General features: G+C 41.7%; 1 protein-coding gene across 2 annotated transcripts in view; it reads left to right on the forward strand.

Moving 5' to 3' along the window:
- Window positions 1–12986, forward strand: part of ABCB7 (ATP binding cassette subfamily B member 7) — a 55002-nt gene extending 42016 nt beyond the window's left edge. For both annotated transcript variants that reach the window (XM_033137149.1, XM_033137150.1), the window contains 4 exons: window positions 3019–3190; window positions 7637–7740; window positions 9169–9276; window positions 11175–12986. In XM_033137149.1, the coding sequence (XP_032993040.1) occupies window positions 3019–3190; window positions 7637–7740; window positions 9169–9276; window positions 11175–11393 (603 nt within the window). In that variant the 3' untranslated portion in view covers window positions 11394–12986. The remainder of the gene's footprint in view (window positions 1–3018; window positions 3191–7636; window positions 7741–9168; window positions 9277–11174) is intronic.
- The last annotated feature ends 13414 nt before the right edge of the window (window positions 12987–26400 follow it).

A 26400-nucleotide genomic window follows, 5' to 3' on the forward strand; every position in this document is an offset into this window, starting at 1 on the left:
TTTCAGGCTGTCATACCATTAAATATTGTAACATGATGAAATAGCCAGTAGACTGAAAATAAGCTGTAACAGCTACTCTGCAAAAGCAGCATCCAAGTAGCAAATCTGCAAGAGTTAAAGCAAAATAAAAACATCTTTATTTAGCAGAGTGGTCTTCCAGCAAGCCTCTGTGGGGAGAGAATTCCAAAGCCAGGGCACCACCTAGTAATAATAATAATAATAATAATAATAATAATAATAATAATAATAATAATAAATTTTTATTTATACCCCGCCCTTCCCCGCCAAACCGGGCTCAGGGCGGCTAACACCAATAAAAACCACAACAAAAACATAAAAAGTTCATTAAAATACAGATTAAAATACAATTTAAAAACTAAATCTAAACTTCAGCCTCATTTTTAAGTAGCCCATCAATCACCCCAAAAGAACGAAACATCAGGGTTAAACTGAAACCAACCGAAAGGCTAGGTGGAACAGCTCCATCTTGCAGGCCCTGCGGAAAGATGCCAAATCCCGCAGGGCCCTGGTCTCTTGTGCCAGACTGTTCCACCAAGTCGGGGCCAGTACTGAGAAGGCCCTGGCCCTAGTTGAAGCCAACCTAGCGTCCTTGTGGCTCGGGACCTCCAACAAATTATTATTTGAGGACCTTAAGGTCCTACCTGGGACATACCAGGAGAGGCGGTCCCTTAGGTATGAGGGTCCTAAGCCGCATAGGGCTTTAAAGGTCAAAACCAGCACCTTAAACCTGACCCTGTACTCCACCGGGAGCCAGTGCAGCTGGTAAAGCACTGGATGAATGTGGTCCTGCGGCAAAGACCCCGTGAGGAGCCTCGCCGCGGCATTCTGCACCCGCTGGAGTTTCTGGGTCAGCTTCAGGGGCAGCCCCGCGTAGAGCGAGTTACAATAATCAAGTCTGGAGGTGACCGTCGCATGGATCACTGTGGCCAGATCAGGGCGAGAGAGGTAGGGGGCCAACTGCCTAATACGGCGGAGATGGAAAAATGCCACCTTTGCTGTAGCTGTAACCTGCGCCTCCATAGAAAGTGAGGCGTCAAAGGTTACACCCAAACTCCTGACAGAAGGCGCTGGCACTAATTGCACCCCTGCAAGAGATGGGAGTTGGCCCCCCGACCCCATGTCGTCTCGACCCAGCCAGAGGACCTCTGTCTTCGAAGGGTTTAACTTCAACCGGCTCCCACGCATCCATCCAGCCACAGCCTCCAAGCATCTGGTCAGTGTGTCCGGGACCGAGTCAGGGCGGCCTTCCATCAATAGATAAAGCTGGGTGTCATCAGCATATTGATGACAACCCAGCCCGAAACTCCGGACAATCTGGGCAAGAGGGCGCATAAAGATATTAAAAAGCATCGGGGAAAGGATTGCGCCCTGCGGAACTCCACACACCAAGGAGTGTCGCGGCGACAACTCCCTCCCTAGCACCACTCTCTGTCCCCGACCTGAGATAAAGGAGCGCAGCCATTGTCGGACTGTGCCCTGAATCCCCACGTCGGCAAGGCGGTGGTCCAAAAGATCATGGTCGACCATATCAAAGGCTGCTGATAAATCTAAAAGGATCAGCAGGCCCGATCCGCCTCGATCCAGCTGTCTACGGAGATCATCCATTAGCGCCACCAAAGCTGTCTCGGTCCCATAACCAGGGCGGAAGCCGGACTGGAATGGGTCCAAAGCCAATGTTTCCTCCAGAAATCCGCTAAGCTGTTCAGCAACCGCTCTCAATTACCTTACCCAGGTACGGAAGATTCGAAACTGGGCGGTAATTGGATAGATCTAAAGGATCTAGAGATGTAGCCACCTCAGATGATGGGGGAAGCCAAAGGGCCTCTGAGGAATAGAGGAATACATGCAGGCCCATGTGGAGACATAAGATCTTCCAGGTATTACTAGTTACTACTTTTTAAAAAAACAAATTACATATATTTATTATAAAAACACTAAAAATACCAGTGACGTGGAAAATAAGAATATTTGGTAGACAGAAAATAGAAATTGTGTCCAGATCTTGTCTTCACTTTTCTAGTATTTGTCCATTTCAAGAAACTTAAATGAAGTTCTTGAGTGAGTTCCATGAAATTTTATTGCTTTATATTCCACCACTCCACACAATGCTGTCCAAGGCAAATAAGATAAAGTACAAAATAAAATAAATCTATAAATTACATAATAGTATATAGAAGAGCAAGCAAGAAAGCAGGGTCATGAAACACATCAAAAAGAAGCAGCAGGAGATAAAAGGGCTTTAACCACCATCATAGAGGAGGCCTAAATGGACTTCTCCAAAAAAGGGAGTTGCAGAGCCCATCAATAAAGGCCTCCTTGGAAGTCCCTCTGTTCTCTGTGGTTAGGTAGTTAACAGAATCTGGGTCTCTTCACTGGCAGACTCATGTCTTCTTTTCAGACATGTTTGCTAGTTTCTTGCTTATGTTTTTCAGGTATCATCTTAGATCAAGTTTATTTGACATATTGCTGTTTTTAGTTTGTATTTTTGCCCTTATGCATCTTACCATCCAATTGTTAATGTGATTTCATTTATATGTGATTTTGTATCATATACTGTTGATTATCTTACCTGCTTTCATTTAAGCAGCATAAAGGTAGAATTCAAATATTTTAAATAAAGTGAAAAAATGCCAAATTTTCATGGTTTGGGAAGCTCTGATAATTTAGTAGTATCAGAATGTGAATGAAGATATTTCAGCTAACCCCATGAGCTTTCAGTGCTGCATCTTAAGTTATATAATCATTCTGATTTCTGCCAAAACAACAGAAATTATCTATTCGCTCTTGTCTCTCACACACCCCTTTTGCTTTCTTGGAGGAGAATTATCCTTGCAGCATCTTTAACCCCTCATTAAAATGTCACTGGAAATGCTGTTGCCTGAAGGGGCTTAGTGAAAGATTCCAGACAATTCACTATTGGCATTTCAGAAAACCCTCTGACTTGTCAATTGGCATTTCATGTTTTGAGAGGTATTGTTCTGCTTGCATGTGTCCTAGGATTCTGTTCTGTTCCATAACACCATATTCTACAACCTCTTATATGGTAACATGAATGCCTCTGCAGAAGAAGTCTATGCCGTTGCAAAGCTTGCAGGAATCCATAATGCTATTCTCAGAATGCCCAATGGGTACAGCACACAAGTGGGAGAGCGAGGTCTGAAGCTGTCAGGTAGGTTGACAAATGTGCAACTTTTCTCCATCTTTCCAATCTTTTTGCTAGCCTCAAGCTTGTAGCTCACCCCAGCTTTTGGTAAGGTGACTTGCTTTGCAGTAAGGTAAATGCCGACTTTATTATTAAATGGTAGTCCAGCTGCCTTGAAATTCCAACACTGACCATGAAGCCAATTAGAAGCCTGTGGTATAGAGAGCAGAGAGCTACCATTATTCTTCATTCCTCCCCACTGCCAAAATGTAATGTGGCCAATAATGCAGCTGTGTTCAACAGAATATTTAACTAGAATTTAGATGATTCATGGCTGCTGTGTGGAATGAAAGATGTATGCTTTTTAGTCTTAGGCAAGTATAAAGATATTTCATAGTGCATCTGATCTGAGTAAAAATGATGGGCTGTAAATGTGCAACTTCTCTATAATAAATACTAACCTATGTTAGGAGGTCATGTTGAAAATGAAGTAATTTAAAGACTGGAATTGTTTTATGGTCCTAGTAACGTGCTGTTTGGCTGTGTGTAAATGTGAGGATTTAATGTCAGAATTGGGCTTAAGGGGGATAGGGAACCCATTATCCCTATCCTCTGCCCCTTAGCACTGGCCTTTTAGCTTTTTTGTGAATTTCTTGGGTATCAGACATGTTGGTTTCATGTTAAAGAAAACAGTGACTATTTGTCTTGTGGGATAATATCTCTAGGATTCTTTAGCCTTAAACCCTAAATACAATGATAAGGAGGGGAGCATTCTGTTGTAAGTAGATATTATGCAATACTGTTAGAATGGCTTTTATTTGCTTCACTCTGCTTGGTGTGTGTGGTTTTTTTGGCATAGATTGGTAGGCAGAAGGAGGCTAGAGTGCTTGGTTTTTATTACATATTTGGGGGAATATATGACTGCATGGCTCTAAAGTATTTGAGATAGATGAACCTGAAATGAAGGACATTGATCTTTGTGTGAAATAACATCTATCCCATGTCAACAATGTAAATTGTTTTTTTAAAATGGTTTTTAATACTGCACAATACAGTGTTTTAATATCAATGTTGTGTTTTAATTGCAGTAGTAGTAGTAGTAATAGCCCTATTCAGATGCTGAGCCCTATGTAATGGAAACTGTGGGGTGTCTCATACTTCTAAGAAACAGATTCCATCTTCCACAGCATAGTATTGGCTGCAGGACATTTGCTTCTCTAACTGGAGGATGCTAATGCTGCGTACTTCATATAATTAATATGCAGTATTCCTACAGTAGTCCTGGTGTACATCCTTTCAACATAAGAAGAACAGTGACTTCATTAAAACTAAAGAATTGAATAATCTAAAAGGAAACTGGCTCTTTTTAAATCCACTTGTTTTTAAAATATCTCCACACACCGTATATACTCGAATATAAGCCGAGGCACCTAATTTTACCCCCCCAAACTGGGAAAACTTATTGACTCGAATATAAGCCGGTTCACCACACCACAAACTGGCGGGGGAGGAGGAAGGAACAGCCCGAAAGGGCTGCTTTCAGGCTGCTCATTCCTCCGCCGACAGCAGCAAAGGTGGAGGAGGAGGAAGGAGCAGCAGCCTGAAAGCAGCCCTTTCGGGCTGCTCGCCCCTGCTCTCCCAACCACAATTCCTGTGCCTGCCCTTGCGAGAGGCGGGTGGTGGCGGAGGGGCCAGTGGCGAAAAAGGGCTCCTTTCAGGCCGCTCGTCCCTCCGCCGCCACCGCCCGCCTCACTTGAGTATAAACCGAGGGGGGCTTTTTCAGCATAAAATATGTGCTGAAAATGTCTGCTTATACTCAAGTATATACGGTATTTTCTTGCTTAAGTCTTGAATCTGTTTGTAGTATAGTGGAACCTCTGGTTATGTACTTAATTCGTTCTGGAGGTCCGTTCTTAACCTGAGGTACCACTTTAGCTAATGGGGCCTCCCGCTGCCACCGTGCTGCCAGCACGCGATTTCTGTTCTCATCCTGGGGCAAAGTTCTTAACCTGAGGTACTACTTCCAGGTTAGCAGAGTTTATAACCCAAAGTGTTTGTAATCGAAGTGTTTGTAACCCAAAGTACCACTGTAGTTACTTCCTCCTACATGTACCCAGCACTTTTTATATAACCACTTAATTGGAAGAATGATCCAAACTGCTTCCACACCTGCAGAACGAAAACCTGTTAGTAGAGTCACATGCAATGGGGATGTAATATGTGGTATCAGAAAGTTGTCGCTGTATTTCAAAATCATAGTCTGTGGTATTTAAATATAATGAAAGTAAAGCTTTCTTCATTTACTACTTATGTAATAATGATAAATCTTTCCCTTCATTTCATTATTGCTAGGTTTAAAATTTTAAACTGTGTGCTTAAAACCTGATTTATTTGAAAATATAAACCTGTGAAATTATTTTGGACAGAACAAAGCCAATAATGACTGCAGTCTTTTGTGTAGTTTTGTATGATTGGCACTAATTTTGTAGGACTTGCACACTCAGAACGTTGTAGGATTTCATTCATGAGGATTTGAAGATCGAGTAAGGATGAATTTAATTGTGATCTGAAGCATAGAAACTGCAGTTATAAATAAGCAGCTTTGCAATATGATGTGGGGAGAGCAATAAGCAGCAACTGCATTTCCAGGAAAACAGATGTTTAAGGGCTGCATTTCATGTTATACCATTGCTGCACAAAAAAACACCCTAGTTTTATTTAAAAAAAACCCAATTCGTAACCATTTGAAATGAGTTATGCAGAATCCTAGTTACACAGAAATCTAGTTACCATTAGCCGCAGTTAGCCTTGATGACATAATACTACACCATAATTAGAGCAATCTGGGGTGCAAGACAGGGATGAAATCCACGAACCTCCTGCACACATTTTAGGCAAACACAGTGTTTGAATCAAACTACCAAAGTGTCATGAGATTGTCAAATGAGAAACTTTTGTACAATATTCTCGGATGTATGTGCTGGGCATCCAATCTGTTAGCAGTGCATGTATATGCAGCAAAAAGTATGGGTGCCATTTTCATATGGTCAGTACAATTTCTTATGCAGAATAACTTTCCATGGAGGCATTTGGTCACATTTGAATTGACCCTGGAGTGCAAGAGTTCTATGAACCCATGCTGAGCTCCACATAGTGTCTGTCTGGGCAGTTACATGTTAAAGAAATCCTTCTCACATTTTAATTTTTTGTCATGAGAGTGACATGCATAGAATGTGAAACGGACATGGGAGGAGACCAAGGGGAATAGGCCATTATGCATTATGCGGTCATTGCATTGTCTTTCAGATACAGGCAGTAAAAAAATGCAACACACTTCAGACTAGGCTGTTATGAAGGGGGAGAAAAGCAGAATTTTCATCTTGGGTGAATAGTTCAATTTCTGTTTATTGCTCAGCTTCAGCACAGCCACTTAAGGCTCAAAGTGAAATGAGATTATTATCCTCCTAAAGTGGTTTGCTAAAACAAGTCAGTGTTAGTTAGGAGGTCATATCACCAAGAATATGAAAGAATTAAATGGAAGCCTTGTCAAATCTTTGAAATGCAGCACAGGAAGGCAGATGCATATATAGCCATTAATTACTTGCAGTGCCCCTAAAGCCCCAAATGGGTGTATTTTTAAAAATAAAAAAATAGCACAACTTGTATCCAAAGTGGCATGGAAAAGTTGGCCTAATGGTAACCTTAGTGAATTGGGAGAAAATTGCACCCTGGATACACCTGGTTCCTCTATAGCCAGTCTTTATGCTCTCAGCTATAACTGGCAACGTGTGATGTGCAGGAATAGACTCGTAAGACAGAGGTAGGCAACCTAAGGCCCAGGGGCCAGATGCAGCCCAATCGCCTTCTCAATGCAGCCTGTGGATGGTCTGGGAATCAGCGTGTTTTTACATGAGTAGAATGTGTCCTTTTATTTAAAATGCATATCTGAGTTATTTGTGGAGCATAGGAATTCATTCATTCCCCCCCCAAAAAAAAAATAGTCCGGCCCACCACATGGTCTGAGGGGTGGTAGACCCACGGCTGAGAAAGGTTGCTGACCCCTGCTCTAAGATAGGTGCTGTTTTTGCTAATATGTGCTCCTCTAAAAGGCACAATTTCCGCATCACCTGCAGTTGTCAGTCATACTGGATGAGCCCACCTGATACTCAGAAAACCCTGTCTGAATGCAGCCCTAAATAGTAGCTTAGCTATGGAATGACAGTTGATTGTACGTTTTGACTTTTCTTGAAGAATGTCTTATTCATTCTGATAAGACTTGTTGTTCCAATGCTGCGTTTGTTTTGTTCGTTGTTTGATTATATTTAAACTATAGCCTTCATCTGGAGTTGCTTGGAGTCTTTGATAGCTTTGAAGGAGCAAAGGGCATTTCACTGGGTGGGTGAAGAAAATGTGCTGGTGTCGGGTTATTAAAGGGTAAAAATAACCCTCAGTGTGTTTGTTTAATCTTTTCAGGTGGAGAAAAGCAGAGAATCGCTATAGCCAGAGCAATCTTGAAGAATCCTCCTATTATCCTCTATGATGAAGCTACTTCATCTTTAGATTCAATTACAGAAGAGGTAAATTAAGCTACAGAACACATTACTTTTCCTGCTCCATCCTTATACAATCCTGCCACAAAGGCCAGAAGTTGGGTGCAACCCTTCTTGAGCTGGATACAGAAATAGTTTGGACCTGTTCTAAACAGGTTCCAGCATAATCTCTTGTATCCTGTGAAGTACTTGGGATCACCTGTCCTGCTCAGTGTGATATGAAGGGGAAACAGGTGGTTGCTACAAAACCTTTTCGTGGAGCATCCTAACTGAAATACAGGTTGGGTGCACATAGAACTCTGGCCTGGTATCACTTTATATTCACAAGTAGAGCTGTAAAACATCAAGATGTTGTGACACACATGTCATGATATTACTGTAGCAGCTGCATCAGACTTTCATAACTGTTAAATACAGAAATTTCAGCACCAACAATAATTTTCTAAACCAATCATCCTGTCTGTAGCAAATATGAAGTTGTTGGTTGCTAAGTGTCTCTGTTCACTTTAGATTACTTGAAGTAAATAACCTGTTGACCTCCACTCATAAGGTTGCCAGCCTGCTGGCAGTCAGTTGAGGCACATGGTCCCTTCTAGTGTGTAGTAAGTTAAAATATATACCTTTCAAGAGTAACCTCATTGGATTCTATTCACAGATTGGAATGTGAATTTCTAGTGAATGTTCTGCTTCTTGCCTTTTCATTTTGATATAATTATTGTGAGGTTGTCAAACGAAGCTGAATATTTACACAACACAGCTGCACTTTAAAAGCATCAAGTTAAAAAATCACGTCTTTCCCCGCCAATGTGTGCACCAAGCAATCAGCAAAGTAGCAAAATGTATGTCTTGTGCTGCCCAAGTTCATTTTTAAAGGAACTGCTTTTCTACAGGAAGCAAAAATAAACCACTACCCTTATTTAGAAACTAGATTTAGAAGCCCAGCAAAGCCCCTGTTGGGATATCTAGACTGGAAAAGCTTTGGTAATATCAGTATTAGAAGTTTTCAAAGTAGCTAGCCCCTGAATCCTTGCACTTTTGTTTCTCAAACTAGCCACCTCTTTCTTATGTAGTGACTTTGGAATTGCTGGTGACTCTTCTTAACAAGCGATTAAATTATTTTAATTTACAGGTAGGTAGCCGTGTTGGTCTGCCATAGTCAAAACAAAATAAAAAATATTTTTTTCCCCTTCCAGTAGCACCTTAGAGACCAGCTAAGTTTGTTCTTGGTATGAGCTTTCGTGTGCATGCACACTTCTTCAGACACCTGTATCTGAATAAGTGTGCATGCACACGAAAGCTCATGCCAAGAACAAACTTAGTTGGTCTCTAAGGTGCTACTGGAAGGGGAGGAAATTATTTTTTATTTTGTTTATTTTCATTTGATACCTTTCTTAAGATGGTCCCTTAAGGCATAAAATGTTCAATGCTTCACATACAGTATCTTTAATCTTACAGAACATCTTGAGTGCCATGAGGGATGTGGTGAAACACAGAACATCCATTTTTATTGCACACAGATTGTCAACAGTGGTTGATGCAGATGAAATCATTGTCCTGGATCAGGTGAGACCCAATTTCCTGGTAGAAAGTTGCTGTAGTAATCTGGGTGTGAGTCTTTCGAAGGTACACAATTTGTAATCTGCTCTCTGGAGTTATGCAATCTTTCTTAAAATCCAGCCATGCTAAAGAATATAGCCCAGCTTTCTTGAAGGTCATTTCACTAGGAACACGCTCTCCATCAGTTATCAATAGCTGAAAGTGTGCATGCATTTTCACAAACGCTCAAGGACATAGGAGCAAACTGGTAATATTGCCTACTTAGTTTCACTGGGTGACTTAGGTGACTTAGTTTCACTGGGTGGTGGAAGAAGCATTGTGTGTTTCATAAACCCTAGTGCATGTGTTCTGTTCTTACTCTGCTGCATTTCTGATGTGCATCTACAAGAAAGCGTACCAGGAATGTGACTACTTTTCAAAACCATGCAATTGTTTTGCCATTCAATAGAAATATGACAATAAGATCACATCCACGTGCACATTTCTTCTCCAGCAAGATATTCTTCACTAAATGAGAAATTTAATACACCATACCCTGTTGCAATTGGATCATCTCTAGTATTATTATTTTTTGCTTTAAATAAATTGTAACTCACATTTCCACAAAAGTACCTAAGGCAACTTGCATCATATTTGCTAACAGCAAACTCCACTGTCCAAATGCCAGTTCCGTGCACAAGGGGGGAGTTATCATCATACTCAAGGGGAACACCAGTTTTTATAACACCAATTTTTTAAAAAGGATCTACGGGGATGGATTCTGCAAATTTCAGGCTGGTTAGCTTAATGTTTGTCCTGGGAAAACTGGTGGAAATTGTGGTTAAAAATAAAATAATGAAGCATATAGAAGAACAAGTTGTAATGAAGCAGAGCCAGCATGGCTTCTGCAAGGGCAAGTCCTGTCTCATAAACCTATCAGATACTTTGAGAGTGCCAACAAGCATATAGATAAAGATGATCTGGTCGACAATAATGTACCTCTACTTTCAAAAAGCTTTCAACAAAGTGCATCATCAAAGACTCCTGAGTAAGCTTAACTGCCAAGGAATAAGAGGAGAGGTCCTCTTGTGGTTCAGAAATTGGTTAAGTTGCAGGAAGCAAAGAGTAGGTATAAATGGACAGTTCTTCAAATGGAGAGGTGTAGAAAGTGGAGTCTTCCAATGATTAATATTGCAACCTGTGCTTTTTAACTGGTTTATAAACAATCTAGAGTTAAGAGTGAGAGTGAAGTGGCCATGTTTGCTGATACTAAATTGTCTAGGATTGTTAAAACCTAAAGAGATTGTGAAGAGCTCCCAAAGGACTTTTGCAATTCAATGTAAACAAGTGTAAAGTGGTGCATGTCAGGGCCCAAGCATCTAAATTTCACACATACACTCATGGGGCCTGAACTGGCAGTGACTGGCTAGAATGAGACCTTGGGGTCATAGCAGTTAGCTTGATAAATATGTTGACCTAGGGTGCGGCAGCTGTGGGAAAGGCAAATTCCATGCAAGGGATCATTAGGAAATGAAGAATAAGCTGTCTATAGCACAACTCCTTTATATAAATCTATGGTGCAACTGCTTCTGGAATACTGTGTGCAGTTCTGGCTACCTCACTTCAAAAAGGATATTGTCAAGTTCATAAAAGTTCAAAGAGGAGCAAACAAAATGATTGGGGGTGGAAAGCCTGCTATGTGGAAAAGTTGCAGTATTTAGAACTTTTTGGTTTATAGACAAGACAAGTAAGAGGCGACATTATAGATGAGCTAAGATGTAAGAGGGGCATGGAAGAAAGGAGAAAACACTGAGTAGCCAAGAGTACTCTTTCCTTATTCAAAATGTGCACTGTTTGTTCCTTCCTGCTTGAGTCTGTTTTGATCACTGACTTCATGTTTTGTTTTGTTTTTTTTAAAAAAACAGGGTAAAGTTGCAGAGCGTGGCAGGCATATAGATCTCCTTACCAGTCCCAGCAGCCTCTACTACGAAATGTGGCACACACAGAGCAGCAGGATGCTGAACAGAAATACTAACGACAAATGGGAGGAGAGAACCAATCACCTGTCTAAAGATGAGGAAAGGAAGAAGCTGCAAGAAGAGATCATCAACAGCGTGAAAGGCTGTGGGAATTGTTCTTGCTGAGTGTGAGCTCAATTCCTGTCTCCTTCTTCATCCCAACCCTGGTTTAAGGGTGGCACAAATTCACACCGAAGCTGTTTTCGGCATTCAGCAGAAGAAACAGTTCAGAGATTTTGTTGTCCATGTTAAAAAATAAGGAAAAGGCTTTTTCCCGTGGAACACAAGTTCTTTAACCAAAGGATGGTTTTACATCTGCCTCCCCTTACCTCATATATTAATGAAGTCATAGGAATCAAGTCAAAACTGCCTCAGTACTTCTGATTGATAACATGTTTTTGGTGAAAGACATGTATACACTTTTTCAGCAATTGTTTGTAAAGTGGTGTAAATCCCTTTGCTCTGGCCGGAATAATCTGACTTGCCTTGTGAAATGTTTGCGTTATATTGCTCTTCACCACTGATGGTGGATTAGAAATGTTTTTATATATCAGTTTTAACAAAAGCCGGTTAACTCAAATGTCTCTGTTAGTGAAGAAAATGATTTTTTTTAACTTTCTTTAATAATCGTTGGGTTTGTTAGAATTTGTATCCTTTTGTAAGGAATAATGAATTTCAAGCCTGTGGCAGCAAATTCAAAACAGAAAGATTTCTGCTTAGTCCCTTAACTCATTCCCTTTCTTATAGCACAAGGGAAAAATACATATTTCCGGGGGGGGGGAACTAAGCTCCCAAAATTATGAAGAGAATGTCTCTTTTTAAATGATCAGTGTACCTTGCAAGGTAAAATAATGAAGGTTAGTCATCTCCGTTCTGAGCTACTCCTGGAACTGCACAAGTAATTGATTCTCTCTCCCCCCCCCAATAATTTTTATAAAATTTCAAAAGAAAGTTATATAAAATTCTGCAAAATACAGTGTTATCAAACAGGATCTGATGACAGTAAACATAGTCCATATACAATTATGGACCACTGTCAAACAAAACAAACATAAAATAAAACCAAAATAAATAAACTATGTGTATGTGACTGCACAGAAGGCAGTGACTGGAACTATTTATAGTATAGACACAGTGGTTAAATAAGACAGGATTATAAAACTATTATAGAAAGGGGAAATAATTGAAGTATTCAAATGCCCTGAGACACTGTATCAGCTGTATTCATTTGTAGGCCAGGTGGGGTCCTTGGCTATGTAATTCCTTTTTTTTTAAGTCCTTGAGGACTCCTAGCTTCTTCGTTAGTTTTTGCAGCAGGGCAATATACCACACAGTAGTTTACCAAGTAGTAATATTGACCCCATCTACATTTTTCGAAAACTCTGTGATGGTCATTCTTAAGCCTATTTAGTGTCTGGGTTCATATTTAAGCAAAATTCTATAAATATTTTAAGTTACACCTTTTGAATAGTGTGAAGAAAAGAATTAAACTTTCAGGAAATTCCATTGACAATTCAATACAAATATTGTCAGTTATTGTTTTACCAATAAGTCAGTTTTCTGTTGAGCGGTGCAGGATGTCTTCAAATCTGTGGGCGCCATTAAGAGTCCCTATCATTTGGGCCCAAGTAGGTTGATAAATATTGATGAAGAAAATGTATTTATGTAATAAATTGGTGTATGACATGACTTTGATTAAAAATATATCATTCTCATAAATAGTGACTCTTCTAAACTTTTCACATATTAAGTTGATTACATTTAGTCCAGATAGACTTACCTGTTATTGTTGAGTTCTAGTTCTGTGGCATTTTCTTTGTTCCTATTGCAGATTTCTCTCCTTAAGGAAGCATCTGGTAGAGAGCTGTAAATAAAGAAACATGTTAGCTGTTGAGCACATTCTGTATACTTTGGGCTTAAGTACAGTTTAAAAACTGTAAATGTGTTCTCATTCATTACTCTTACCCTAAAGAACTACCGGTATGTTACTTTGTTAATATCCTCGATTTTAAACGTAGCTGTAAACGTAGAATCTCTTAGCTCTATAAACATCTCTGCATGTTCTAATGATGCAAAGTTGGGTCATTTTGCCATAGCTCAACCAGATAACAAAATAAAAGCATGTAACATCAAAATGGGGCAGACTAGATAGTGGTAAGTCCTGCAGGATCTCCCTTTTCATTGCTTGTCTCTTGCCTGCAAGCTGAAGTATGTGGAGTACATGATGAGCCCCAAGCCAATACCTGTTTTTCACCCAGGTAGAGAGTCCTAGATATGAACTGGTGTCTGATCTGTCCCCCTGTATGCCTTTGTAGAGGGGAGTAGTTCATGGATTACAATTGTTTGCTTCTTCTAACATCTTAGACATAATTCCTAAATAGTTGCAATTAATGGGAAAACTCCTTAAACACAGAATGCTGTGAAATAGCGGGGGGGGGGTTGCTGTTCGCCAACACATTGACTGTTGATAGGCATACCTCTCTGGAGATTCTTTTGGCTTTTATTCCTGACTGCATTTTTATTCCTAATGACATCATTAAAAAAACAACATTGAAATTATATCAGGTCTTTATTTCAGTTGCAACTTGTACAGTAGAGATAAGTGCCCCCCCCCAAAGCACCCATAGTAAAATTGTTGTATACAAAACATTAATCAGGAAGTTACTTTATAATAATTCATTTATTGTGTGTGTAGATAATTATTACTAGAATAAATTATTTCTGAATACAAATGGGTGTCCTGTTAACATGGCTTACAATAGTAGCCAGCTTCAACAACAGTTCCAAGAGGGAAAACCCAACATTTTCTCTGTCCCTTGTACAGAAGAGAAGCCCTGATCACATCTGCCCTGACAGAGCAGCCTTGCAATTATTCTGTAATGTAAATGATATGAGAAGAAATTGTGGTGTTTTGAGTTCTAATAGTGGTTGGTGGAAAATCTTGCATGACTGTTTGGAAGAAGGGAGAGCTCTTTATGTGCCTTGTCACCTCCCACAATGATCTGCCTCATTATTAGAAGTGTGAATGTTGCTGTGCCTAATGATTTTAGACCACACCTTTTAATCTAGCTATAGTCACAGTTTGCCCTTAGCCTATCTGTGCCAGGGAAGATGTTGCCAGAATATGTATATCAAAGCTTTGTAATTGTGCAGCCACAAAGTATTTATGTAGATCCGAAAGATGTTGTTGGATAGGAACATGCCTTTCTGAAAGTAGTAAGGATACCTTCTCTCTTTTGTTCTCTTGCCTCAACAAAGAAAATCCTTGAACTCAGCTTGGAAGTGGTTGCAATATTCACTAAGCTTAGCTACAGCCACCTTGTGGTTTGTTTTAATTATACTTTCCCCCGAGGAGCTTTCCCTACTTTTTATACTGACAGCAACACTGTGAGGTAAGTTCAGCTGGGAGATAGTGACTGGCCATTAATTGCCCACTGAGCCTCATAGCTGAGTGTGGATTTGAACCCAGGTCTGGTAATCTAAGCACTACAGCATACTGGCTCTCGACTGCAGTAGGAGTGAGGACAGAGCCTTGATTGAGAGGAAGAGCTGGAGGCAGCTGGAGGAAATTGGAGACCTGCATCCACTCCTTTTGTCAGAACCAGCCAGAAAGCTGACTGAATTCAAAAAGTGTCCAGGTAAGTATATATGCCCATGCCAGGATATTTGATGTCTTAAATTTACTCCCCTTGCCTTAAATTTACAATTATACACGATAAAACAAAATGCCTTGCTAGGCTTGTGGAACCAAGCTTTTAGCAGGCACGGAAAGCACAGTGAAGGTGCCTATCTAATATCAGTGATCAGGGAGTTCCAGAGAAGTAGGTGGCATCGCACTGAAGAATTGGTTCCTTGCAAGTGCAGGACAAGCATTTTGTGGCACTCGTAAAGGTTTCAGTTCCATGGATTGAAGCAGCCAAGTGGGTCCTAAACTGTTGAGGACTTAGTTACTAACAGTAACACCTTGATTTTGCCCTGGTGGTGGCAATCCCTAAAAGCAGGGGTCCCCAAACTAAGGCCCAAGGGCCAGATGTGGCCCAATCGCCTTCTCAATCCAGCCCGCTGACTGTCTGGGAATCCATGTTTCTGCATGAGTAGAATGTGTCCTTTTATTTAAAATGCATCTCTGGATTATCTGTGGGGACTGCCTGGTGTTTTTACATGAGTAGAATGTGTGCTTTTATTTAAAATGCATCTCTGGGTTATTTGTGGGGAATAGTAATTTGTTCATATCTTTTTTCAAAATATAGTCCGGCCCCCCACAAGGTCTGAGGGACAGTGGATCGCCCCCCCCCCCCCCGCTGAAAAAGTTTGCTGACCCCTGCCTAAAATGAGCAGTAAAAGAACAGTAGGAACTGAAGTGTGCTTGACCTCCCCTGTTTAAATCTGGAGCAAGTGGATCCACCTCTTAGTTCTTTCTCAGATTAATTAAAATTGATAGGGAGCTTCCTGGCCTGCGGTGACCCAGGTTGGAAGCTTGGTTATTAATCAGTTTTCAACATTTGCATCCTGCCTTTCTATAGGAATATTCAAGGAGCTATTGGAGCACACATATGAGTTCCAAATAATAAGACTGGAGGCATACAAATTTAATTAATTAATAATAGAATTACACTGGCACATACAGCAGCAAGCAGGATCCATCTTTTAAAGATGCCTGCTAATAACAATATGTCTTGGCTGTCCACCAAATGGCGCAAGTGCCTCTGGTCAGACACACTTTTGTTTCTTTTGGTGGGGCATTCTAGCATCTGGGATCCACCACACACAAGCCTTGTCCAAACACCTGCCATAGTTCAGACAGTTTTGTTATCAAATTACTCTTCTAATGGAAATTTTGCAAGGGTAAGTTGAGCTGCATGTTCAGATAAACGTAGGTAGTGAAATGCAGCGGTGGAAGTTGATTATTGTAATTTTAACAATAATTTACCTTTTTTTCTTGCCTCTTTCTTTTGTTTTCTTAATTTTCTTCTTTTTCTTTAATTCCTTCTTTTTTTCTTTTCTTTTATTGTTTGTAATGTGAATTGGATTATTTAAGTGATTTTGTAAAATTTGTAAAATTTTGTAAACTATTTGGAAATAAAATTTAAAAAATTCTTATTCGCCTAGTAAATTATTGTGGGGGGACCAATCTCTTGACTCGTTTTTATCATGAGGTCTTCAGCATTTGTGAAACACTCCACTGAAGCTTAAGTAGTAGCTTTCTGCTGCCTTGCTAGCTTAACTTGGGTTTTATTATTATTGATTTCTCAAACGTCTTCGTTGCTTTTTAACAAAAGTAATACAAAGCTACTTACAACAATGAATAAAACAAGTATATGGGGGTGTTGAATTTTGCATTTTTTGAAAAAATGGAAATCAAGTGATTGGGGGTTTGTTTGTTTGTTTGTTTTTTAAGGCTTGCAAGTAGTTTACAAAAAAAGTAACAACACCAGTAATGTTAACAAAAAAGAAAAGTCAACAATATTGCTAAGACTTTCAAAATGTTGAAATGACAATAGACTAAGCACAAATTAAAATTCACACAGACTTTCCAAACACCTGGGTGGGCTTGTCTAAACAAAAATGTTTTTTGTGAAGGTGCCTGCTATCAATAGGCAGGGACTTCCAAACTAGGCGCTGCCACACTGAAAGCTCAAGTTCTTACAAATGCAGAATGGGTATTATGTGACTCCTGTAACAGTACCAGTTCTGCTGGTTGAATCAGCCAGGTGGGTGTATATGGGGTAAGGCAATATCACAGGAGAACTGGTCCCAAGTTGTTAAGGGTTTTATATATGAATACTTTGAACTTCGCCCAGGAGCAAATCAGCCAGTGCTGATTTGTGAACACTTGTCCCTGAATCACTGTTTCTGGTAGGTTTAGGAAGAGCTGGTGCTCTGCATCCTTTCAGCATGTAGCTCCAACTCCACCTAAGTTTTCTTTGATACACACAGCCACCATCATTGCATTCTGCCTTTCATCCATCAGGCACAACCCATTGTACTAAATTGTACTGGTTTTTTATGATGTGAAGAAACAACATTTCTAAAAGCTGCCTGAGGCCATATGTAAGGCTGAATCTCAAGAACTGACATATGAATTTGGCCTGGCATGTTCACTACTATTCTTCCATGCTTTGTCGCCATCAGTAAAATGGTCAAGGAGAACACATCACTCCAGCCTTAAAGCATGCCCTTTAAAGCAGGGGTCAGCAACCTTTTTCAGCAGGGGGCCGGTCCACCATCCCTCAGACCATGTGGTGGGCCGGATTATATTTTGGAAAAAATAATGAATGAATTCCTATGCCCCACAAATAACCCAAAGAAGCATTTTAAATAAAAGGACACGTTCTACTCATGTAAAAACAAGCTGGTCCCCAGGCCGGATTTAGAAGGTGATTGGGCTGGATCCGGCTCCTGGGCCTTACGTTGCCTACCCCTGCTTTAAAGTTTTCTGGTTTGTGTGTGAGGGTTTTTGTTTGTTTGTTTGTTTGTTTGTTTGTTTGTTTGTTTGTTTTTGGAAGGGTGTTACCTACAGTATGAAGAAATAAAATGTAGTAAGAACTCTGGACTCTGGCTTCTGCATACAGCATCCTTTTGAATCTCTATTCAAGCGACATGCCTTGAGCTCAGATTTATAGGCCTTGTCCTAACCCAGGGAAATTCTGAGAAACAGAAAATAAACATGAATATAGAGAGAGAATGTAATGCGAAGGTCAGCTGCTTCTACTAGCACTAGTTGAAACTACTATATTACTGGATTAAAAATGGAAGAAAGAGAACTTGAAGCTTTTGAAATGCAGTCTTGGAAGAGCAAGTATAGAGTTAGAGAGGAAAAACTAATAAAGAGATATTGGAGAGGTACAAGGGCTTAATGCAGAGCGCAGACGAGGCGATCAAGTATGGTAGGGCAAGCTCTAAGAAATACAGGACTAATTGAAAACATAATGGATGGTAAGTTGAAAGAAAGGAGAACAATAGGAAGGCCTGGAGAACAACTCCATAAGGAAATTGAAAAGGGAAAGAAGGAGAAAAACATTGTTGACCGTAAAGTGGCTTGACAGGGATAAACCTTTAGATTTAAGCTTTTGGAGTTGGAAATGGATTGAATACTGAATACTTATATCAAATGCAAGTAGGCACTCAAAATCTGCCAGAAATCGGGAAGGAGTGTCTTTCTCTTCCATGCCAGCTCGCGCTGATGGGAATTGTAGTCCAGCCATCTCTGGAGAGCCACATGTTCCCTTCTACAGGTATATTGACTAGTAGTGACTCTCCAAGGATTCAAGATGGAGTGAAACTGTAGAGTTGGAAGTGGTCCAAGGGATCATTTAGTCCAACCCCCTGTGTTATAGGAATTCTTATATATATAAAATAAACGTTCATAAATGTACAAGGCAAACAAATACATAAGTATATAAACCACATGCCAGATATGGTACAGGAGAACCACCCTGAAGCCATTTTGACTCTTCCAGCCACCTCAAAAATTCTCTGCAGTGAGGAAGGAAATGGGAAAACCTCCTCATTGTCTCTTTGCTCACAAATCCTGTCTTAAGGGTGTATTTGTGTATGAATAAGGTGAGCCTGTGACCTGGATTCAGGATCTAAGTATTTAGCATCTCAAAAGGAATGGCCAGGCTACCCAGGTAAAGTCATCAGTGACCATTATCAGTATCCTGCCAGACAGGATTTCTGTTGTAGACCGCCCCCTTCAGTGATGTATGTGTGATGTTTTAGGGGGTGGTCTTGAGCTACAGGGTGGGCAATTTCAAAAGTCTATATAAGGGCTTGCACACCATTGTCACAACCTTGATGGCAGAAAGTGAAGAGGAATTAAAGAACCTCTTAATGAGTGTGAAAGAGGAGAGCGCAAAATATGGTCTGAAGCTCAACATCAAAAAAACTTAGATCATGGCCACTGGTCCCATCACCTCCTGGCAGGGGCGTCGCCGGGGGGGGCAGTAGGGGCGGCACACTCGTGGGGCTGCTTCCGCATCCCCCTTGTGAGCCACAGAGCGAAAAGGCTGCTTGTGGGGCTGCCGAGTGCGCACGGCAGCCCCACGAGCCGCCTTTTCACTCTGTGGTTCAAAAGGGGGATGCGGGAGCAGCGGCAGCCCGCCGATCATGACGTCACAATTTTCTTTCGCCGCCCCAGGTAGCGCGGAACCTTCCTCCGCCACTGCCTCCTGGCAAATAGAAGGGGAAGAAATGGAAGCAGTGAGAGATTTTACTTTCTTGGGCTCCATGATCACTGCAGATGGTGACAGCAGTCACGAAATTAAAAGACTCCTGCTCACCTTGCTGACAAAGGTCCATATAGTTAAAGCTATGGTTTTTCCAGTAGTAATGTATGGGAGTGAGAGCTGGACCATAAAAAAGACTGATCGCTGAAGAATTGATGCTTTTGAATTATGGTACTGGAGGAGACTCTTGAGAGTCCCATGAACTGCAAAAAGATCAAACTTATCCATCCTTAAAGAAATCAGCCCTGAGCTCTCACTGGAAGGACAGATCCTGAAGTTGAGGCTCCAGTACTTTGGCCACCTCATGAAAAGAGAAGACTTCCTGGAAAAGACCCTGATGTTGGGAAAGATGGAGGGCACAAGGAGAAGGGGACGACAGAGGATGAGATGGTTGGACAGTGTTCTCGAAGCGACTAGCATGAGTTTGGCCAAACTGCAGGGGGCAGTGAAGGATAGGCGTGCCTGGCGTGCTCTGGTCCATGGGGTCACAAAGAGTCGGACACGACTGAACAACAACAACCATTGTTCGGGGTTCCTCTCCTTCCATGCTGTGTGGGGTGAGTTTAATAAACAGTTTAATAAAAGATCATGCTTACTAGCTGCCTTGCTTCTCAATATTCTCTGGTTGGCCTCTGTTATTTTCTCCTACCGATAGAAGAACCTACATAAGGACTCTATACGGCTCTTCAGTACCCCATAAGGGAAAAGGAGCAGTTTTTTCTTATAACACCCTGCAATGTAGGAATTAGCTAAATAATCCCTGACAGATGGCCATCTAACCTCTGTTTAAAGACCTCCTATGAAGGAGAGTCCACCACATTCCGAGGGAGTCCATTCCGCTGTCCAACATCTCTTACAATTAGAAGGTTCTTCCTAGTGATTACCGTATATACGTGAGTATAAGCCGACGCAAATATAAGCCGAGGCACCTAATTTGACCACAAAAAACTGGGAAAACTTATTGACTTAAGTATAAGCCGAGGGTGGGAAATGCAGCAGCTACTGGTAAATTTCAAAAATAAAAATAAATACCTATTCAGAATCTCCCTTCTTGTCATTTGAATTCATTGATTGGGTCCTTCCCTCTGGAGCAGAAGAAAACATGTTTGGTCCATCTTCCATGCGGCAGCCCTTCAGATATTTGAAGAAGGTTATCAGAAGAAGGCTGATCGCCGAAGAATTGATGCTTTTGAATTAGGGTGCTGGAGGAGACTCTGGAGAGTCCCATGGACTGCAAAAAGATCAAACATATCCATCCTTAAAGAAATCAGCTCTGAGTGCTCACTGGAAGGGCAGATCCTGAAGTTGAGGCTCCAGTACTTTGGCCACCTGATGAGAAGAGAAGACTCCCTGGAAAAGACCCTGATGTTGGGAAAGATGGAGGGCACAAGGAGAAGGGGACGACAGAGGACGAGATGGTTGGACAGTGTTCTCGAAGCGACTGGCATGAGTTTGGCCAAACTGCAGGACGCAGTGGAGGATAGGGGTGCCTGGCGTGCTCTGGTCCATGGGGTCACGAAGAGTCAGACACGACTGAACGACTGAACAACAACAAAATCATGTCTCCTCAATCTTCTCCAGGCTAAACATCACCAACTCCCTCAACCATTCCTCATAATGCTTGGTTTCCAGAGTCCTGGTCAGCTCCTCTGCAGACATTCCAGCTTGTCAAAATTGTGCAAATTAAATTCAAGCAAGATGGAGAGTTAAAAAGCTCTTTTTACACCAGGTCTGCTTGGGATTACATGGCACGAAAAGAGCTTTTAAGCTCTCTGCCTTGCTTGGTGGGCAAGTCCCATCCAGCAATGCATGCTGGCTCTGAGTACAGGGGATTCATTCTCTCTCCCCCCTCATTCCCTAGTCATGGGGCAGCTCCAAGGGTTTGCATATATGCAATTTTCATGTCTACGTAGAACCCTCGAAACCAAACCTGAGCATAAGATGTGATCGTACTGTATATCTAAGCATACATACAGAGGAAAGGGGAAATTATGAGAGACAAGAAGTGGAGGAGAACCAGTTGGTTTGTGAAATTTTATGCAAAGCTGAAACGCATACAAAAGCCGCTAGGATGAGAATTGTTCTTATCTTGTATACTTTTGAGCTTTGCATGTAAAGTGTCACAGACCAACTGGATCTCTTGTGGTTCATTGCCTTTTGGGCTCACTGTTTGCAATTTATATCTGTTCCTTCCAACTAAGGATATCTCTTCGCACATATGATGAAGTGAACTTTAGTCCATGAAAGTAAACGGCACAGCAAATTGTTCTTTTAAAATTGTGTGTGTGTGTGTGTGTGTGTGTGTGTGTGTGTGTTTTGACCTGTTTTAATATACTTCTCTCCCCCCCACCCCATGAATTTATCTGTGGCCCTCCACAAGGCTGAGTTTCCTGGAACATATTATCAGAGTCATCCCTCTGGAATCTGAGAACCTTAAGGCACATTAGCAGAAATTGGCAATAATTCAGGTGCTTAAATTCTGCTACTGGCTGCTACTGTTGTTGTTGTTGTTGTTGTTGTTGTTGTTGTTAAGAACTGGTGGAGGACTGCATCAAAGTGCTCTGTGCACACACTGTATGAGAAAGTTTATCTGTGGCTAAGCATTTTTAGCAATTGAGTATTTGGGCCAACTTACAGTGTATGTAAAGCTTCAAATTGGACGCGGGTGGCGCTGTGGTCTAAACCACTGAGCCTAGGGCTTGCTGATCAGAAGGTTGGCGGTTCGAATCCCCGCGACGGGGTGAGCTCCTGTTGCTCAGTCCCTGCTCCTGCCAACCTAACAGTTCGAAAGCACATCAAATAGGTAAATAGGTACCACTCCGGCGGGAAGGTAAACGGCATTTCCGTGTGCTGCTCTGGTTCACCAGAAGCAGCTTAGTCATGCTGGCCACATGACCCAGAAGCTGTCTGCGGACAAACGCCAGCTCCCTCAGCCTATAGAGGGAGATGAGCGCCACAACCCCAGAGTCATCCACGACTGGACCCAACGGTCAGGGGTACCTTTACCTTTACCTTTAAAGCTTCAAACAATGTGAATGTTCTAATTATTGATATGACAGGAGTTCAAAGGCCAATCTATGCATTCAGAGTAAGCGCACAGACCAACCAAGTTAGGTCTGTGCATTGATAGACCACATTAAATTATTCTCTACTAAAAAAAAAACCTCTATCCTTGAAAAGATAGTATGCCTCACCTTCTCCATATGCTTGGTTTTCTGTGTTCTGAGAGAGCAAGAGTGTTATATGGTATTAAGTATTAAAGCTCTCCTGCCTCCTCCACATTCTGATGTGGTACAGTCAATGAGGACAGCACTCTGCACTGTATCATCATCATCATCATCATCATCATCATCATTTCATGATAATCAAGAGTTGAAGTCAAAGCAAAATAAAACATATAAAACAAACTTTACCAAAATTAAGTGTTAGCAATATACTTATTATCATTTCCAATTCTGGGTTAATTAAAAGGTCAAGGTTTACTTCATTTGTTTGAATTTTGTCTTATAGGTGAACTTCCTTTTGTTTGTTTGTTTTTTTCAAAATATGCAGATTGGCTATAAGGCACCTTTGTATTTTTGCTTTGTATAGGGAAATTTTTCCAGCCCTTCAAATATTTAACAATTATGCTGAAGCAAGGAGGTAGGGGTGGACATGTCCATGTTGGGTTCCCATTTTTCCCAGTCTTAAGTTCAGTTCTCCACATTTCCACACCAGTCTGCAATTGTGTTTTGTATTTTTTTTAAAAAAAAAGATGCTATCCGGAAAAATTCATCAGTAGTGCTGATTTCTCCTATACACATTTTTTGTATGTAGTTTGTATGCAATTTCACTTAATATACATACAGTGGTACCTCTGGTTAAGAACTTAATTTGTTCCGGAGGTCTGTTCCTAACCTGAAACTGTTCTTAACCTGAAGCACCACTTTAGCTAATGGGGCCTCCCACTGCCGCTGCGCTGCCAGAGCACGATTTCTGTTCTTATCTTGAAGCAAAGTTCTTAACCTGAAGCGTTATTTCTGGGTTAGCAGAGTCTGTAACCTGAAGCGTATGTAACCTGAAGCGTATGTAACCTGAGGTACCACCCCACCCTGCCCCATGGCCCTGTATTTTGCCAAAAACCAGGGTGGCAGCCCTAGCAATACTGACTAGGACTGATGGAAGTTGAAGTCCAGGAAGGTCTGGAGCAGGGGTCCCCAAACTAAGGCCCGGGGGCCAGGTGTGGCCCAATCGCCTTCTAAATCCGGCCCGCAGGCAGTCCGGGAATCAGTGTATTTTTACATGAGTAGAATGTGTGCTTTTATTTAAAATGCATCTCTGGGGCATAGGAATTCGTTTATATTTTTTTTCAAAATATAGTCGTCCCCCCCACAAGGTCTGAGGGACAGTGGACCGGCCCCCTGCTGAAAAAGTTTGCTGACCCCTGGTCTACAGGGTATTGGGTTTCCCAGCCCTGTTAGACAAAGCCATGTGAGTGATGTATCTCAATGGATGTTGGCCACAGCACCCAAATGGAGTCTCCGTTTCCAAAGACAGGAAGCCCCTCTAGAGTCTAGCTTGTGATGCCAGTCTTCAGGTCTGACCTGAATTCTCCAGATTTTCACCACCCCCACCTCCAAGTGGCAGGTGGAGGGCTTGAGTCTCCAGGTGGGCTAGAGTGCATTTAATATTTAAAAAAGAAGAAGACTGTGCATGCAGCTCTCAAGCTTCAGCCCAGGAGGAGCTGGTTGCCAGTTACAGCACAGACACTTGGTGAAGAAGAAGAGTTTGGATTTGATATCCCGCTTTTCACTACCCGAAGGAGTCTCAAAGCGGCTAACATTCTCCTTTCCCTTCCTCCCCCACAACAAACACTCTGTGAGGTGAGTGGGGCTGAGAGACTTCAAAGAAGTGTGACTAGCCCAAGGTCACCCAGCAGCTGCATGTGGAGGAGCGGAGACGCGAACCCGGTTCTCCAGATAACGAGTCTACCGCTCTTAACCACTACACCACACTGGCTCTCTGGGTCTGCACACTGCGTCTGCATCCCTCTGCTCCACTCTGCTTCCAGGGCCCACTCTTGTGACATCACCAAGGGCCACTCCTAGTTGCTTCTGATCAGACAAGCCTAATGCTGCTTCCAGAGGCATGCAGCTGGTCACTGTAGGAAGCAAATGCTAGACTGAGCCAAATCCTGGAATTCTACCCCCAGTGGCAGGCATCAACAAGGCCAGAGTCGCAACAAGATTCCTAGGCTTATTGGAAAATAATTCTTTCTAGTAGCACCTTAGAGACCAACTGAGTTTGTTCCTGGTATGAGCTTTCGTGTGCATGCACACTTCTTCAGATACACTGAAACAGAAGTCACCAGATCCTTAAATATAGTGGGGGAGTGGGGAGGGGTATTACTCAGAAGGGTGGTGGGAATGGGTGATAGGCTGATAAGTGTGGAAAACCTGTTGACGACTCTAAACGGCTGCAGTTAGTCTTGCAGGGAAATGCAAGGGGTGAGATGGCTAAAGATGGCTTTGTTATGTATAATGAGATAAGAATCCAATGTCTTTGTTCAAACCAGGTTTCTCCATGGTTTTAAGTTTGGTGATTAGTTGCAATTCAGCCACTTCTCTTTCCAGTCTATTTCTGAAATTTCTTTGTATTAAGACAGCTACTTTGAGATCTTTTATAGAATGTCCTGGGAGATTGAAGTGTTCTCCTACTGGTTTCTCTGTCTTGTGATTCCTGATATCAGATTTATGTCCATTTATCCTTTGGCGTAGGGTTTGGCCTGTTTGTCCAATATAGAGAGCTGAAGGGCACTGTTGGCATTTGATTGCATACACTATGTTGGAAGATGAGCAATTAAATAGTCCTGAGATGGTGTGTTTGATGTTGTTGGGACCAGTAATGGTGTTATCCGGGTTTATGTGGCAGCAAAGTTGGCATCTGGGTTTATTGCAGGCTCTGGTACCAGTGTCCATGTTGAGTCCTGTTTTTGTATTATTGTGGGTGAGGAGCTGTTTGAGATTGGGTGGCTGTTTGTATGCGATGAAGGGTCTTCCTCCCAGAGCTTGAGAAAGAGAACTGTCATTGTCTAGGAGAGGTTGTAGATCTCTGATGATGCGTTGTACTGTTTTAACTTGGGAGCTGTATGTGATGACTAGTGGTGTTCTGTTATTTTCTTTTTTGGGTCTGTCTTGCAGCAAGTTCTCTCTGGGTATCAGTCTGGCTCATCATAGTTAGGTTGATGGTGGGGTGAAAGTCATTGAATGTCTTGTGGAAGGTGTCCAGGGTCTGTTGACCATGTGTCCAGATAATAAAAATATCATCAATGTAACGCAGGTACAAGAGAGGTTTGAGTGGGTAGGAGTTTAGGAAACGTTGTTCTAAATCTGCCATGAAGATGTTGGCATACTGTGGGGCCATGCGGGTGCCCATTGCTGTGCCGTTGATCTGAAGGAACAGGTCCTCACCAAATTTGAAGTTGTTGTGGGTAAGGACAAAATGACAGAGTTTCGTAGCAAAGTCTGCTGTGGTTTTATCTGAAATGGTGTTCCTTATAGCTTGTAAACCATCGTTGTGTGGGATGTTGGTATACAGAGATTCCACATCCATAGTGACTAGAATAGTATTGTTAGGAAGGTTATTCAAAGATTGTATTTTTCTCAGAAAATCTGTGGTGTCACGTACGTAGCTGGGAGCACTGATGGCATATGGTTTCAGAACATATATGGACTATTCTAGTCACTATGGATGTGGAATCTCTGTATACCAACATCCCACACAACGATGGTTTACAAGCTATAAGGAATATTTAATTGCTCATCTTCCAACATAGTGTATGCAATCAAATGCCAACAGTGCCCTTCAGCTCTCTATATTGGACAAACAGGCCAAACCCTACGCCAAAGGATAAATGGACATAAATC

Source organism: Lacerta agilis, chromosome Z (assembly GCF_009819535.1).
Source record: "Lacerta agilis isolate rLacAgi1 chromosome Z, rLacAgi1.pri, whole genome shotgun sequence".
In the NCBI taxonomy this organism is placed as follows: domain Eukaryota; kingdom Metazoa; phylum Chordata; class Lepidosauria; order Squamata; family Lacertidae; genus Lacerta; species Lacerta agilis.